The sequence below is a fragment of the Plectropomus leopardus genome, chromosome 8, assembly GCF_008729295.1.
Source record: "Plectropomus leopardus isolate mb chromosome 8, YSFRI_Pleo_2.0, whole genome shotgun sequence".
NCBI lineage: Eukaryota > Metazoa > Chordata > Actinopteri > Perciformes > Serranidae > Plectropomus > Plectropomus leopardus.
This window is the reverse complement of record NC_056470.1, coordinates 12,813,392-12,829,187: the sequence shown is the minus strand read 5'-3', so window position 1 is coordinate 12,829,187 and position 15,796 is coordinate 12,813,392. Positions and strand designations below refer to the sequence as shown.

The window sequence follows — 15,796 nt, the reverse complement described above, 5'->3', positions numbered from 1 at the left end:
GCAGTAATTGCGTAATTGCTTCACTAATTGTTGTTAACAAGTTCCCCAATAGTCCAATTATTATAGCAGCATTGTGAGGTCCCCGCCGGCAGGCATCCATGACAAAGACCCGATAGGGTTAATGAATGACCTGGGGCTGAAAAGTGAAAGTGAAGCGAGAGCCCGAGCCCTTTTATAAACATACACTTAACTTGTCGTTTAATGGCACTTGCATTATCATATCCACTTGGGACACAAGTTTCTCGTTGCGCTATTCTTATGGATAGGTGATGACATGGCGACATTTGAGAGAAGTGAAGTGGTATTGGAGGGAAACCGTTTAAAGCCTAAATGCATTCCTTCACTTCAGACCCCAGAGAGCCAACACTAATTGAAATTATAGCGAATAATCAGCGGTGAAATCTCTGCTCTGTGGCACAGAATAACAAGACAGGGCGACTGTTGTGATGCCACGACTCCATGCTGAATTCAACGCTCCACGCTCTTGTGTTAAAAACCAAGCGTGAAAACAGCAGATAATGTGGCGTCCACAGAGGACAAAAGACACCAGAAGGCTCACTTACACCAGTGCACCTCGGGCAAATTTCATACCGATTAAATGCTTTGGTAGGTTACACCACATTTGTGGCCAGAAAGTTTTCGGTAAATTTTACGCATTTAGTGTCTTCTGACACGAGCCTGACATGCCCGCGCTTCAATTTGCATGATCACAGCTTCGACATGAGACTATAGTTCTGCGAGGCCAATAAATGTCTCAACATGAAATGCATCGATTTCAGAACTATGTTATGCAATCTAGAATTTGGGCTTCAGCATGCAAATAAAACAAACAACAAACCAAATCTTAAATCTCCACTGTAAAAACGAGTTGATTTTACTTTAAAAATCTAACACTGGTTGCTTTAAAAATGAACACATGTCAACACTGTCAGGTTTACTTGAAATTGTGTCATATTTACTCAATTTTGTGAAGTTGTTCAAACTTAAAATGAAAAGTTTAATTAAATAAACCTTTTAAGTTTTAGAAAATTCAACAGGTTGTTGTATGTTCTCAAACCTGTTAACAAAAAAGAACTCGCAGATCTCTTCACTTCATCATTGGGAAAATTGTCTTTGTCATGATCAAGTTGACTCAGACTAACCTGGTTACTGAAGTTGCAAAAACTTAAAAACAAGGTAAAAATGTTACTCGTCATTTTCAAGTTGCAGCTACATCAATATGAATTACATATAGAGTAAACGAAAAGATTCATAGTTCTATTTACTTTCCTTTTTTCCAAGCCAATCGGTTTCAAGATTATTTTAAGATAAAGTCAGATTTTGCAGTGTGCTATTTTAAAGTTTTAGCGAAAACTAGTTTCAATCAAACAGCAGATTGTACAAGGAGTCTGTCTTGTCAAAACAAAATGAAGAGAGTATAGCAGCCAAGCTGGTTCACTTTAGAACTGGAGGGAAACGTTTGATGCCCACACGTTTGTGGCCACAAAGCAGACCAGAAGAAAAGATCAATGGCGCACTATAAACTGGCCTCTTTTTATGCGCGCTCTCCCCAGACTGAATACAAATGCCCCGCCTTTACCCGGACCCACAGTCATTTTAACACACGCATTGTGAACCAGATCAGGCAAGAAGACCTGGGTATGTAAAGAATTTCTCATCGTTGTCGCGTGTCTTTCAAAACACACTACTTTCTGTCTTTACTTCTGGAAATACTCATGCGACCCAGAATCACGCATCCTTCGAGTTGATCGTACACAATGAACACCTCCACCTTAGAGACCGTGCTAAAGCCTGGCCTTCCATGTGTCTAGATTTAAATCAACCCCATTTAGTGTTCTCAGATGGTCTGTGTGAGAACGCACGATGCGCAGTGGACTGCAGTGAGCCTATAGGCCATACATTGTTTCAGCTGGTATGACTTTCCCAAGCCGTCGCCCCTTTCAGTGAGCAGTGTGGAAAATCGGGAGGCGAGAGACCGAGGACAAGGGGCGGCCCGCGATTCTCCTCGGTGCCTCACCGCGCCTGGTATGAAGACAAAAACTTGCGACGCACAATAGTCCAAGATCCTTAAGTAATAACCATTTTTCAAAATCCCATTTGCTTTTCTTGTTTACATGTTTGGCATTTGATGTACATAAACACAAATGTAAATTGCAATTTTTGCCTAAAACGTAGGGTTAGCGGTTGTAATAACATTTTGCAGGTGTTACACGTTTTACTGCAAGTGACCACCAGAAAATCGGAATGTTGTGGGGACACGCAGGGAATTACCACGGTGCTGCCTTCGACCTGGTGGCGTGAAACTCACATATAAAAGACTCAATACAGGACTCAATAGTGCCCAAACCACGCTCACCAAGCAGAACCGTTATGATTACCCATTATGTTTATGATTTTTACGCTTCTCTGTAGCTTTTTGCCCCACACGTTGTTGCTTGGGTATTTGCACTTAATATATCCATTGCGCAGTGTATGTGTATGTTATGTGTTTAAATGGCAGTGAAACAATCCCGATTTCTAACTAACATTTTTGTGCATAACGTGAATATAAATTGTGATTTGTGATTATCATCACCTATCATTTGCAGTCTGTAGGCCTTCCATTTAATAACAGACTTTTGTTGGTTGACTAAAATTGACTGAAAAATGGCAAATAATCCCAGATGAGATTTTAAATAAATTATGAGGAAGGACGGAAATTGCAAAACATCCTGGCATTTACACAACATATTTTAACATTCTTCACTTTTCTGTGGTGCTCTGAGCCTTTGGCATGGCTTTGGCTGTCAAATGACGCCAGCGTTACTCATTTGAGCGCAAGAGACAGGCGGGACTGTTCGCATTGAGATGTTAAGTGGGTGTCTCTATATAAATCCACTCAGGGTCACCTCCTTCATTCGTGCACCAAAAGAGGAAAAGAGATTAACTTCAAGGAAACCAGAGAAGAACTAACAGAATGGTGGCGACGACAGACTGCGCAGAAAAGTCCAAACCCATCGCTGGAAACAAGGTGTGCTGGATAATACATAAGGAATATTATTTAAGGGTAGAAATACTACAGAATTACGTAACTGAGTTGTACGCAATATTCATTTCACCCGCCTTTTTCACACAGGTATCCAAACCGCTCATGGAAAAGAAGCGAAGAGCTCGCATAAACAAGTGTTTGGACCAGTTAAAATCTCTTCTGGAGAGCTATTACAGCAGTAATGTAAGCAGAGTGTGACTTCAACATTTTGAATACAATTTAATTTTTACTAAGGACCAGTTATTGCAACGAATGCATAAGTATATATGGCAGTAATATAATCTTTTATATCTTTTCTTAGATTAGAAAGCGCAAATTGGAAAAGGCCGACATCTTGGAGCTAACTGTGAAACACCTGAGGAACCTCCAAAAGATCCAGAGCTGTAAGTTATATCATATAGTAAACTAAGCCATCAATTACTCAGCTGATTTAAGATTGCATAGAGATACTTCAGATCATCTTTACGCACAACTTAATGCAACGATCATACGTGTTTCTTACCTTAAGATGTCCTTCCATTGTTTCCAGGCGCTGCCGCTGCGTCCGAGTTCTCTGATTATCAGACTGGTTTCCGCAGTTGCCTCGCAAACGTCAACCAGTTTTTGCTGATGGCAGACAACTTGAGCGGGAGCGACCGCTGGATGTTATCGCAGCTCTCCAGTAAAGTGTGCCGCTCTCGAGGACGAGAGGAAGTCTTCAGCACCACGGACAGCGGCCCCGCAGAGACACAGGCTCAGGTGCTCAGACTTCTCCCATCGGCAGCTGGACGTGAGGAGAGAAAAAATGCCACATGTAAAGCTTTGAAACCACATAGTGCAAGCACGTCTCCTTTTTCTGCGAGTGAAGACGCACATCAGTCATCTGGAAGTAAACAGGCTGTCCTTGTTGCGGCTCCCATACAAAATACTCCTGAAAAAAGTTCCAGTAACAAAAGGTTTCAATGTGTTAATCACAGGAATGAAGTTGCAAACACCGAGCACAATGTCTGGCGGCCTTGGTAAAGATGTAGATGTCCTAAATTAAGGCTTGACCTAATGTTTATAATTGCACTGTATAGATTATCGCAATATGCTATTATAGGTTATAATGTATGTTTTATTTTCTTAATAAAAGTGACAAAAGAAAGAACGTGTTGTCGTTTTATTTAAAACTGGGCATAGATTTAAACATTCCAAGTATATGAAAATAGGTCGTACATGGTAGATGTATATAGCAAGTTATGGCTGATCTATTAATAATAATAATAATAATAATAATAATAATAATAATAATAATAATAATAATAATTGCAATACGAAGTTAAATATAGATTTTCCGACGTCATATCAGTAAAAAGAGAAATGGCGAGTGTAAAAAAAGATTGATTGTGGGTAGTATAGAGGCCTAAGAAGAAGATAGAGGTTGTTATATGTTATCAAACTTAATTGTCTCCCTTCTGCAATAGATACAATTCACAAAAAGGGTAACACTTTGTAATGGGGTAAAAAAAAAAAAAAAAAAAAAACTTAAGTGATGCTTAATTGTATAAATATTAATTGTGTGTGTGTGTATATATATATATATATATATATATATATATATATATATATATATATACATGGTATATATATATATATATATATATATATATATACGTGTGTGTGTGTGTGTGTATACATAAATGCATGGCTTTAGTGTATTAATTAATGCAGGACAAATTAATTCATGTTGCTCACCATCAATAAATGATCAACTCATAATAAGTTCAACAAAGGTTTTGATTTCAGAGCCATGCATTTGCTCAACCTCCCTGAAAGCACAACAGAAGCCTTGGCCTGCATATTCTCACAAAAATACAGTATGAAGCTTTTCTCAACTGAATTGGCGCCTACATCGATGCATCATTACTCCAGTTCCTTTCACAACAACAAATATAATAATCGAATTTAATTTCTATTAATTTCCATCATCTACTTTGATGACAGGAATCTCAATATGAATATTGATGGTTGAATTAAAACAAATAAACAGGTAAATAAATAAAGCCCAAGGTGTTTGAGTCTCAAATGGCGCTTATGCCATTTAAAATGTTCAAACGTGGATCAAAAATGAATGTATGTATTTATTAGTATTATTATGATTATTATTATTATTATTATTATTATTATTATTATTATTTAGCATATACAGTATATGTTTTTTGTGGAATGAAGTGGAGTGTAGCGAACTAGAAAGAGAATTAGTAGACAATTAGAACAAAACCATCTCTAGCAGGTGCCTACTGACAAATAAGAGAATGGACTGGTGGAAAAGCTTAATATTTACACCGTTCTGCTTTCAGAGAGGTATTGCATAAACATTGCTTATAATTTGCACCGTTATTAGAAAAAGTAACAAATGAAGAAACACTTCAGTGGAGTTGGCAGAACGGGGAAAAGATCCAGGAGAGTGGGGTTTGACTGTCATGTCTTCAATTCTTCTCTGGTTTCACGCATAAGTACCGAAACAGAGGCGGGCAAATCAGATGCTTGTCGAACAGCGCAACATTTTTCAGCTACAGGCTACTAATTACACGCCATGGTCTTTTATCTGCCTCCTCTGAACCTACAATCTTCGTCTGTTCAGTTTTCCGCAGCTTTTCTAGAAAATATAATTAATTAATATAATTTAAATATAATATAATTTGGAATAGCTTTTATAAGTCCACCTCATTCTTCCTTATAGGCTGCTGTTTGCTACCTGAGGTGAGGTGCAAAACCCTTTACATAACGCGTAAATGTGGAAAATAAATTAACGCTTCTCATCCTGTACATGTGAGGTAAGCAAACTTGTTTAACTCTTTGAAACCTGAGCTAACTGGTTTGAGGGAAGAGGCAATGAGAAACTTCGCAAAAAATGACCCACAAACTGGAGGAAATTAGTATAAACCAGAAAATGACCAGAAAATTCGTTTTTTAAAAAAACGAGGGAATGTGTCCAGAAAATTATATTTTTATATTATGTTACAGGTAAAAAAAAAACGACACGTTTGTTTTGTTTGGTCCCCCCACCCACAATTTGCAGAACACTTTTCTGGGCCATTTTCTTGTTTGTTCTTGTTTTTACTTTTCTAGTTTTCTTGTAACACATTTCTTGCTAATTTTAGGGCAATGTCTTGTTAGGTTGCTCATTGCATTCTCATCATGTTTTTGAAAGAAATGCAGTCAATTTGCTGAGGTTTCGAAGGGTCAGTATCCACTGTTTCGTTTCTTTGTTTGTTTTTTAATAAACCAACGACGCATTAATCCACAATAAATGTCTTGTGTGAATAGGCTGACTTACTAAAATATGACAGGACAAATTAAATGACAAATTGGAATAAAACCTTTGGATACCATGGCGGACATTAAGGATATATTTTGAGCTTAATAGTACAGTAGAGAAAGCCTAGTATTTTTTCTGGATAGGTAATATAGCCTAGTTTTCAGTATTTTGAGTATACCGAATGCTATAACATGCAGTACCCACAACTTGTTGCACTAGTGTTGGGATATACGCCATATGTTCGAGACAGCAAGCTTGTCTATCAGTCAGCTCTTTACAAGTGCCCTATTTTTCTTCCGCTGCTTTGGCAGGGATGTCATAAAGTGTCTCTCCATTCTCAAGGATGAGCGCGGCAAAGGATGGCACCTTACAGCGAGGAGAATCGCTGAAACGCCCACAGCTCTTTCAGATGGTACATACTGAAAAGACATGTTGGCCAGTGAAAGACGGCTGCTTCGCAATGCGAAGAACAAAACACACTCACTGCCTGGTTCAAGTTTTTTTTGCCCGCAAGATAACGCGTACTCGCAGCCGCGAACCCCCTTATGGCAAGTATTTGTTATTCCAGTTTTTGTTTGGTCTGATCGGTTCATAAACCCCGTCCGTAAATCTTCTTAATACTCTCTTTCCACAAAGTCAAAGCTATTCTTTTGATGAGACCACCAGAGGCCCATGGCACAAGAAAAGTTTGTTTTATCCAAGAAAGGAAATGCCACGTGACTTCCACACTGAATGCCCTTAAACTTTTTCTAAGAATTTCTATGAACTCTTCTCAGCATTGTATGAGTAACCTAGTTTGGTGTGCCACTATAATAGCGACGCGTATTAGAGCTGAGAACCGAGGGGAGGGAGAGAACACGTTATTAGCATTAGACTGGGACCAGTCAAGCGCTCTTAAGAGTGCAGACGTGGATGAAGTGCGCTGCAGCTCCGTCCCCTGCTCATTTTGCTGGCAGGAAAACCAGAAACTGCAGAACATTCTCTAATATAGTGGCAGCACATCACTCCACGATTTGTGCCGTAAAACACATACAGTAGGCTATGTGACTCACCCAAAGACTTGTAATTAAGCGTGAACCTTATACAATACGGTCCCGGGCTGTTTCCTGTTAGACCTACAGCACAGCGTGGAATTACCCTTTGGCTTGTGGAAAGAGCCGTGTCCATCCTCACTGTTGCGGGAAACTCGGGACAACAAACCGCACCGACCTCTCCACAAAGCTTTAAGGTGATCAGACACTTGCATGCGGAGACAACACCGTGCTCTGAGTTTAACTTAACCTATTGCCATACGGTAGCCTGTAGTTTAAAAGCGCGTCATTCTGATTACTTAAAACTAATACTCGCTATTTGTCACACAAATCACACATCAAATGTGCCTACAGATGTGTTGCTTATGTAAAAAATAGAAAATAGTATAATAATTTTAAAAAAACTAAACTCTGTTTACACTCCAGGAGTTTTCTCAACAACAAGCATTTGTTTTTAATAAATAACAGTTGGAAGATAACATATTCAATAACATTGATAAGAGATGCATTGCATTTAGGGGAGGCTCTGGTAATGCTGGTACACACACACACACACACACCTCACTTAAGGCACTTAATGGAACTCAGCCACTGTTAGTGCTAAGTCCCTCCCCTCTACGCAAATGTCCAATCATAGCGCAGCATCCTGCCAACACCTTCTGGGCTATGGTCTCCTGTAATAGTTAAAGTTATTCTTCATTTTCAGGCTGGTTTTGCGGATTTCGAGCAAAACTTTGCACCCGGTGCCCGTGTAATAATCATACTTTCTACCCGGAGACGTTTGAAGGACATAAACGTTTCTTTCACAACCAAAATCAAACCCTGAAACGTGTCAACCAGCTTACGTTAGCAAGCTAGCTAGCTGATTTAAGCTACTGAATGTAAACAAACGCAGCATCTGCTTTTTAATAATTGTATCAGTGAATGAATCCCCACTCTGCTTTACAGAAATAGTGGAGGGAATCAGAAAAAACTTTGCCGATATGCAACCAGCCGTGTGTCACGCCACAATTACATAACATTTCTTTGAATACAGCAGGCTAACACTGTGAGCTCTATGGTAGCTCCCGCAGCTTGACGAAACATAACAACGAGGCGGGGCTTAATGCAGGTCAATTTCACCTGTGTTTCTCCTACGATGACAAATTAAAGCGTCTGCTGTAAAATTAAAAGTAAGTCCAGCTCATGTCATATTTATAAAACTTTTGTTTTGTGACCTAAACTTAGCCAGCCGAGTTGTTTATTGCACATTTAATCTAAGGTCAGCTGTGTCTGCCAGCATAAAACACAGCCTCTGAGAGACACTAGTAACTTGACATTAAACTGTTGCGATGTAACACAAAGTAGACAACAGTCCCAAACGCAGTTCCTGCTTTGTGTAGTGTGCAAAAACAGTATTAACCTTTTTACTAAAGTCGGCGTTTCTGCTAGCTGATGCTAGGCTATTGCTGTTAGCTAATTCTAACAGTTAGCTAGTTCACGTTAGCTTACCCGCATCTTCTTTAAGATGAAAACCCGCATCACAACACAGCTGACTTCACGCCAAATGGAAAGTAGTGACAGAGCTAACGTTAAAGCAGATAACACAAACGAGGTTAGACAAACTCTGAGTCTAACCCTGAACTCTGGGTTGATTTACTTCGACGGGAAACTCTGAGTATCCGGTTCCAGAACAGCTGATCTGAATTAGATCAATCAACTCTGAGTATGTTCACCCCCTGAGCTCATCGAGTACACGATCTCAATAAAAAGCCATCATCAATGGAGCCCCGATACCTCGATTCACCATGGCAACTGCTGAAAAAAAAGAAATCAAGCTACTTTACTCCACTGGAGCTAAAGGCCCTCATGCGGCCTACGGCGAACATGCCCGCATATTTAGAAAGAAACCCGTCGCAGCAGCTAAGGAGAGAAAATTGCTGCCCGTGTCAATATGTAAGTTTGAATGCACTTGTCCAGTGACTTAACATTAATCGCACTTTATTAAAATCGTAGCATACATCTGAAAAAGTGGTGGATTGAATAAAATCTGATTTTCATTGAAGTGCAATCCCACAGGAGAAAAATGCACTTGGAAGCAATTGAAAATGAAATATAAAAACACAATTCATAAAAGTAAGGCATATTTTGCTAAGCCAAGATTGTAGACCGACTTAACTTTGGTTTTATTCATATTTGACGTTAAACAAAGTAAATATTAATTCAGTTGCTATTTCAACAGGTTGTCATTTAAACCCCCAACAGCATGCTCTTTTAAGGCATATGTCCTCTCGCCTAATATCCTGCTGAGTAAATTAACATTTGATATTGATATAAAGCACACCGTGAACACATCAACTTTCTTCATGGGACTGAATAACTATGATGTGTTAGATTATGGTGCATATGGGGGGATGGTACTTCTATTTAGTTAACTGATATTTGATTATTGATTTTGTTTTCTTTCTTTTATTTCATGTTGGTATGTTAACTTTTTGGATGCTTTTTAAATTTAATTTATTATTGGAGTTTTGTTTTATTTTATCATTTTTTAATATATTCATTTTATATTTCCTTCAAATTTTTATTTATTTTATACCTATTGGATTCATTGATTTGTAGACTAAAATGTGGTGATGTGTATATGAAAATTCAATGAAATGGCCTAGTTTTAAGTTTCAAGTTTTAAGTTTTTCCTGCAATTTTGAGACAGATTTTTTAGGGTTTTGGAATTATTTGCATAATCTTAACATGATTTAAAAATGTTCAAAGGCAATTGTAGAAAAAAAGGCAAGACTGCAAAATTTAGTTTGAACCAAGATTTGATAGGCCCCTGTTTCTGCAAATGCTTTTATGGCCATATCCTGCCAAAGGAGACTGATCATCATATAACATATGAATGTGCAGGACAGGTATGGGCTTCACTGTTATGTGGCCATGGTGCAAAGTATTAAAATTTTACATAATTATGTATATTGCGCAAATTCCTGTAAAGAGAGCAGCATAAAGGAAAAAGAAAATAAATGTCTTAGATGGATGCTCAATACTGCTCCACAACAACCAAAGTGACAAATAAAGTGCAACTCACCCAGAATTCAAAAACACAGCTTGAAGCATCATCTTGTGAATTTAATCAGTCATATCTTTTTAACAAAGTCATCATCTGAACAAGAAAATCATAACATTTAACATCATTCATAGTTGAGTAATAAATCTTTGAATATGTTACAAAATTAGATTTGAATATTGTAAACACAACAAAATGAATGCAAAACTCTATGACATAGCCAAGATTGACAGAGGAGTGTGATGTTATAGTTCCAAAGAATATACTGTTTTAGCTAAAAACAATAATTCAGTTCAATTGAATAAGCTGCAATGAACGAGAAGTACACTAATACATGAGGATTTAAAAAAACTAAACATTTAAATGACCGCAAATGGGTGAGATTATACAAACACGTGCAACTTTATTAACTTGGATGGTAAATAGCAAAAAAGTTTCACAGCTAATAAGGCTGTCAAAGGGGAAATTTTCATTTCATGTTAACCTTATACTATTCATAATTTATTTAGAAACTTACACCTAATGACCAAATACATTCATGTTGGCAGTTATGGGCTATGAAAGGTCACAACTCAAAGCTAGTTCTTGTCACTAGTGAAGTTGTTACTCATCTTAAACAGCAGGTCGTCCCATTTGGTAAACATGAGAAGTTCTTCATTAATTTAACAATAGGCTTTGTAAAGTCAGCTGCATTTTAAAGTTGACTGCAATGTCCATGATGAGTGTGGGTGCTAAGTGAGAATTTCTCAAAATTATGGGGCATTAGAAGATGCTTGACTGGTAGTATTTTTGTCCTTGACTTTGTATATTTGGCTGCATCATGAAATAATCAAATATAGTGTTGGGCTATAAGCCGTGTATATATATATATATATATATATTTATCTATATAAACCGCAATTTTCCCTCAGCATCCCTTACTGAGGCTGTGGGGATGCTTACATTTAATGTAGGCCTACATGACTTTAGATAAAAAGTGACTTCACGCTTAGAAATCCTCCCAGAATAGAACCATTAGTAGTCTTGGTCCATGTTATGAGATAACATATCAAATGTAATGTCTGCTTTTTAAATGCTGATAATTCAACATAAATCTATAATTTGCAAATATTGAAACAAACAAGGGATGAGGTCAGGCTGATGTGCGGATTTGAAGGGGACAAAGCAGCATTTCCAGCTGTATTAGTCTGATGTTTATGTAAATATGGAATGTGGTGAGCAACGGTTGTGCCTGATGATCTCCAAAGTTGGCACAATCATTGGGATAATAAGATCTGAGAGAAAATGTTCTAAGCAAAGGTCCCATTAAACAAAAAAGAACACCAAAACCATTAATCCAACATCCTTCATATATACATGACACGTCAATCTTCATTAAAAACTGACTTCACATTGTCCTTAAAAATGTAGGGGTCTTCATCACATTATATCTCAATATCTCACACAGTAACTGTAAAAACTAGTAAAGAATTTGGGATTACTACTCTTTTTACTCCAACATAGGGTGCTTGAAAAAAAAACTCATCTGGTGTGAATAATAATGTGAAAAGTTGTACATCATGATCAGAATAAAATAAACATGTATAATGTGTCATGTCCTTAAGTCAAGGGACATTGGCAGTTTTTAGGAAAGTTTGGTTTGAAAGCAAATGTGTCCATACAACAAAACACACAGCCATTACAGGCAAAATATGAGTTCAAGTTCTTAAGTGCAAAAAAAGAAATTAAAAAAAACTCAAAAACACCACCCTAATAACTACCTCCTCCAATTCTCTGAGCAGTTCATAAGAAACAACATCAAACAGCAAAAACAAGGTGTGGGAATGTTCACGCCATTTAAAAAAAAGAAGTTTGTGTCAGTGCTGAAAAAGAAAGTGTCCTCAGTGGATATTTTGTGATGTGAAAGCTGAAAAACAGGACCACCCAACCTTTTCACCAACCTACATATGAAATCAACATTAGGCCCATTCAGAAATAATGTCCAAAGCCCTCAAGGCCATTTAGCATAACAGGTATTTACTGGTGGTATATGTATTAAAACAGAATAGTGGCACAAGTAAAAAGGCCATATAATCCAGTATGTAGCTTTTCCATAACAACCAATATCCCAGTGGTTTTAATTCTGATAATAACTTTAGTAAATGTTGATATTAACAAGGAAAAGCTTTGCCTCTAGGTGGTGGAGCCGACAGAATCAGAGTGAAAGGTGATGTATCCCGAGGACGATGCCGAGGGTGTGCTTACAAAACTGTTTGTGCTTCCTTTACTCTCCCCCTTGCTCAGGTGCTTCTGATGGCCCCAGTCCGCTCCAGCACCAGCCCTGGCTCCACTGCCTGTCCTGGGCCTGCAAGCAGAGTGCCCTGGAGTCTGCTGGCTGCGCCCGGGTGAGCCCACCTCACACTGCTGTTTCCCGTCTCGTACACGCTCCCTGCATTCTTTACTAGAGCCACATGCCCCGGGGCTCTTCTTTCCAGCAGCTCTGTCTGATTTTGGGGACGCCTCAGGCGTGTTGCCCCGACTACTGCTCCTTTTGTGTTCTGAGAGCCGCCTGAGCACTTGAGGCTCACGCTCAAAGTCTGTGAGTGGGAAGTGGGGAAGGATGACTGTGTGCTGTTCATACACATTGGGGATAAGTGAGATGGTGGATGTGCGCCGTGGGCTCTTCCTGGGGCTCGGCAGTGGCGTCTCATCTATAAAGTTGATCACTTCATCGCGGCTAAAACACCGCAGTTCGTCCTCGTAGCGCTCCCCACCACAAACCACACGTGGCAGGTGCTTAAGGGAGTGCATACTATCCTCAGAGCGTCGCCGCTTGCGATGTGGGTGATGGTGATGGTGGCTCTCCTCGTGGTAGGAGACCAGGCTGCTCCTGCGTCTCTCGCGGCGCGGCAAGGTGGAGCTGTAGTGGGCAGTCACTATCATGTCCTCGGTGGAGCCCCATCGATGAAGGTATGAGGGGATCCGGTCGCTGGTCCACATGTCGGTTTCGTCGTGGGAGTATCTTCTTGTAGGGGGCACCTGGACGCAACACACAGACCAGACCTTTCAGTGTGTAAAGAACTTTGCCCTTCATTTTCCTATAGCAACACAGAACCAGTAGGCATTGTGGCACTGCACAAAAATAAACACATCACATTATTATAAATGTTAATACAACTAAATTATTAATTCAGATGATATAACATGTAGGATTCTTCAAGGTTAAGTAGCTGTCAATGCCACTGTGACAGTACACTGCAATTTTAGTAATAACTATGACTTGCAGTTGTCCCAATGACTTACTTTGAGCAAATATTTAGGTTGATGACACACTGTTCACCATGAAATCTGACAAGTTTATCTTACTTTTAAAAAATAACGAAACCAATTTCCTTGAAAAATATGAGTAAATATAACTATTAGTCCTAACTTATTTTTACTTTAAATCAAATTATTAATTATTAAGTTTTCTTGAAATTTAGCTGTATCAATTTTATGAAGTTGTTGCAAATTAAAAATGACAAGTTGAATTAAATCAAGTAAACATACATGAAGATGAATACTTATGTTTACTTTACTTCTTTTAAGGCAATGGGTTTTCAAGATTTCTTTTAAGTAATGTCAACTTGTCAGATTTTACAAATACTATTAGTTTCTGAATCCATTCTGGTTTTAGTACTCTGTATTATTTGTGTAAAATCCTACATGCAGCACACGTGAGTTGTTTGTCCAAGATGTTAAGTGCAATTCTAATTTAGTTTATTTTATGAATCCCTCAAACACGTATGGACATTTTAACATGCATCAACAGGATTATAACTGAGCTAGTATTCACCTCCATTATTTGGAGACAAAAACTGCAAAAGGTGATGGTTCCCTACATGTTATACTCACATTCCACTCTGTTCTGACAACTACGCAAGAGAGAGAGGGTTTGTCAAGGTGACGTCAAGAGCCACAAGATTGATATCAGCCTGCCTCCCTGTGGTGGGTTTTAGTAAATACAGAGAAATGAGACAGCAGACGATACAGTAGCATTGAGTGTGTTAGGTGGGAGGGCTGAACAGCAGAGGGCAGCACAGGCATTAGAATGACTCAAGATGCAGGATGAGGAAAGACAGACACACACATACATAACATGCCAATAAAGCCAAAGAGGCTTTATTCTGCAAACCACTTGAGAAGAGCCGAAGCAGTTCTTAAATGGAGATGCTACTTGATGATGATTGGAAGAGTTTTGTTGATTCATAGTCTAACTGGGCTTTAACCCCTCTGGCAGCAACAAAAAAAAGTGACTCATCACAGTTTAGCCAGTCGTCCTGTAACTGAAATAAAAAAAGGAGCCTTATTTGTTGCACCATCACACATATACAGCAAGAAAAAACAGCTAAATATTACTATACAATCAAACTGATTTAAAGTGATATGATGAGATGTAAACAAAAACAATGGATGGAGTAATGATTTGGTCTGATGAAATGATAGCTACTGTATACATCTCTGTTTCACAGCTGTATAAAAAAGTCAAATTGAATATGATCTAATGTCCATTATAATGCTGGACATGTTTGCTACTACCAAATATTATTATTTGTGGTATTCAATGAGCAAATTTAAGTAAATATAGACTGCTTCAGCTGCAGGCTGCACTGACAAGACTGAAGCACTTGTTTAAGTTGTTTGGGACAAAGATGACACAGTGTTAAAGATGTTAAAGTTAATACTGTGTGGTGTTGCGTCGGCTGATTCTAAAGTTACATATCCTCACCACAGCCTTCCAGGCCAAGTTGATCATCACTACTGCCAACTTGTTTTCATGAATATTGATCCAATTGCTGGATTCTGGGCCAGAATTTGGAGTTTAAGTCAATATTGGAACCAAAGCAGAAAGTCAGGTTTTGTTGAAATGTCCGAGAAGGCTGCATGTCAGAACAAATGATTTGTTGTTAATGCAGGCTAAAAAGGAGCATTTCTCAGCTCTGCATCTGACTGGGATGAATGCTGGATCCAATGGACACAATGCTCTTGGGTAGAACGTCAGCAAATGTTTATAGTGCTTTCATGAAACCGTGAGGGATTCCTGAAATGTAGAAGGTAAGTCAGTTACTAAACTCTTACCCTTTTACAGCATAAGAATGTAGTCAGTTGCATGTAGGTCAATAAATGAAGCACATCTAACATGTTGATGGGACTACCGATGGTCATATTTACCAAACATTAGTCAGCCAGAGTGTGTTTTGATTCACGTAAAAAAGACAAAAAAAAGAAAAAAATCATCTGTGGCATATCTGGGACAGATAGAATTACAAAATGTCTGATGATTTGAGAAAATTCAAGCAAGATACTGTTAAGGCCAACAAGGCCATTTCACCATGCACAGTGTCATTTAAAAATAGTTCAATTGATCATGTAAAAGAAATGAAGAAAAT

General features: G+C 38.5%; 2 protein-coding genes across 3 annotated transcripts in view; one reads left to right on the top strand and one right to left on the bottom strand.

Annotated features, from left to right (window-relative positions):
* The first annotated feature begins 2,956 nt into the window (after positions 1-2,956).
* her3 (hairy-related 3) lies at positions 2,957-4,030 on the top strand. The gene is made up of 4 exons (XM_042491366.1): positions 2,957-3,010; positions 3,116-3,211; positions 3,330-3,411; positions 3,558-4,030. Exons 1-4 carry the CDS (start codon positions 2,957-2,959, stop codon positions 4,028-4,030), a joined length of 705 nt encoding a protein of 234 aa, XP_042347300.1.
* A 6,452-nt stretch (positions 4,031-10,482) lies between these two features.
* Positions 10,483-15,796, bottom strand: part of LOC121946937 (probable G-protein coupled receptor 153) — a 42,836-nt gene continuing 37,522 nt past the window's right edge. For both annotated transcript variants that reach the window (XM_042491777.1, XM_042491778.1), the window contains one exon: positions 10,483-13,406. In XM_042491777.1, the coding sequence (XP_042347711.1) occupies positions 12,561-13,406 (846 nt within the window). In that variant the 3' untranslated portion in view covers positions 10,483-12,560. The remainder of the gene's footprint in view (positions 13,407-15,796) is intronic.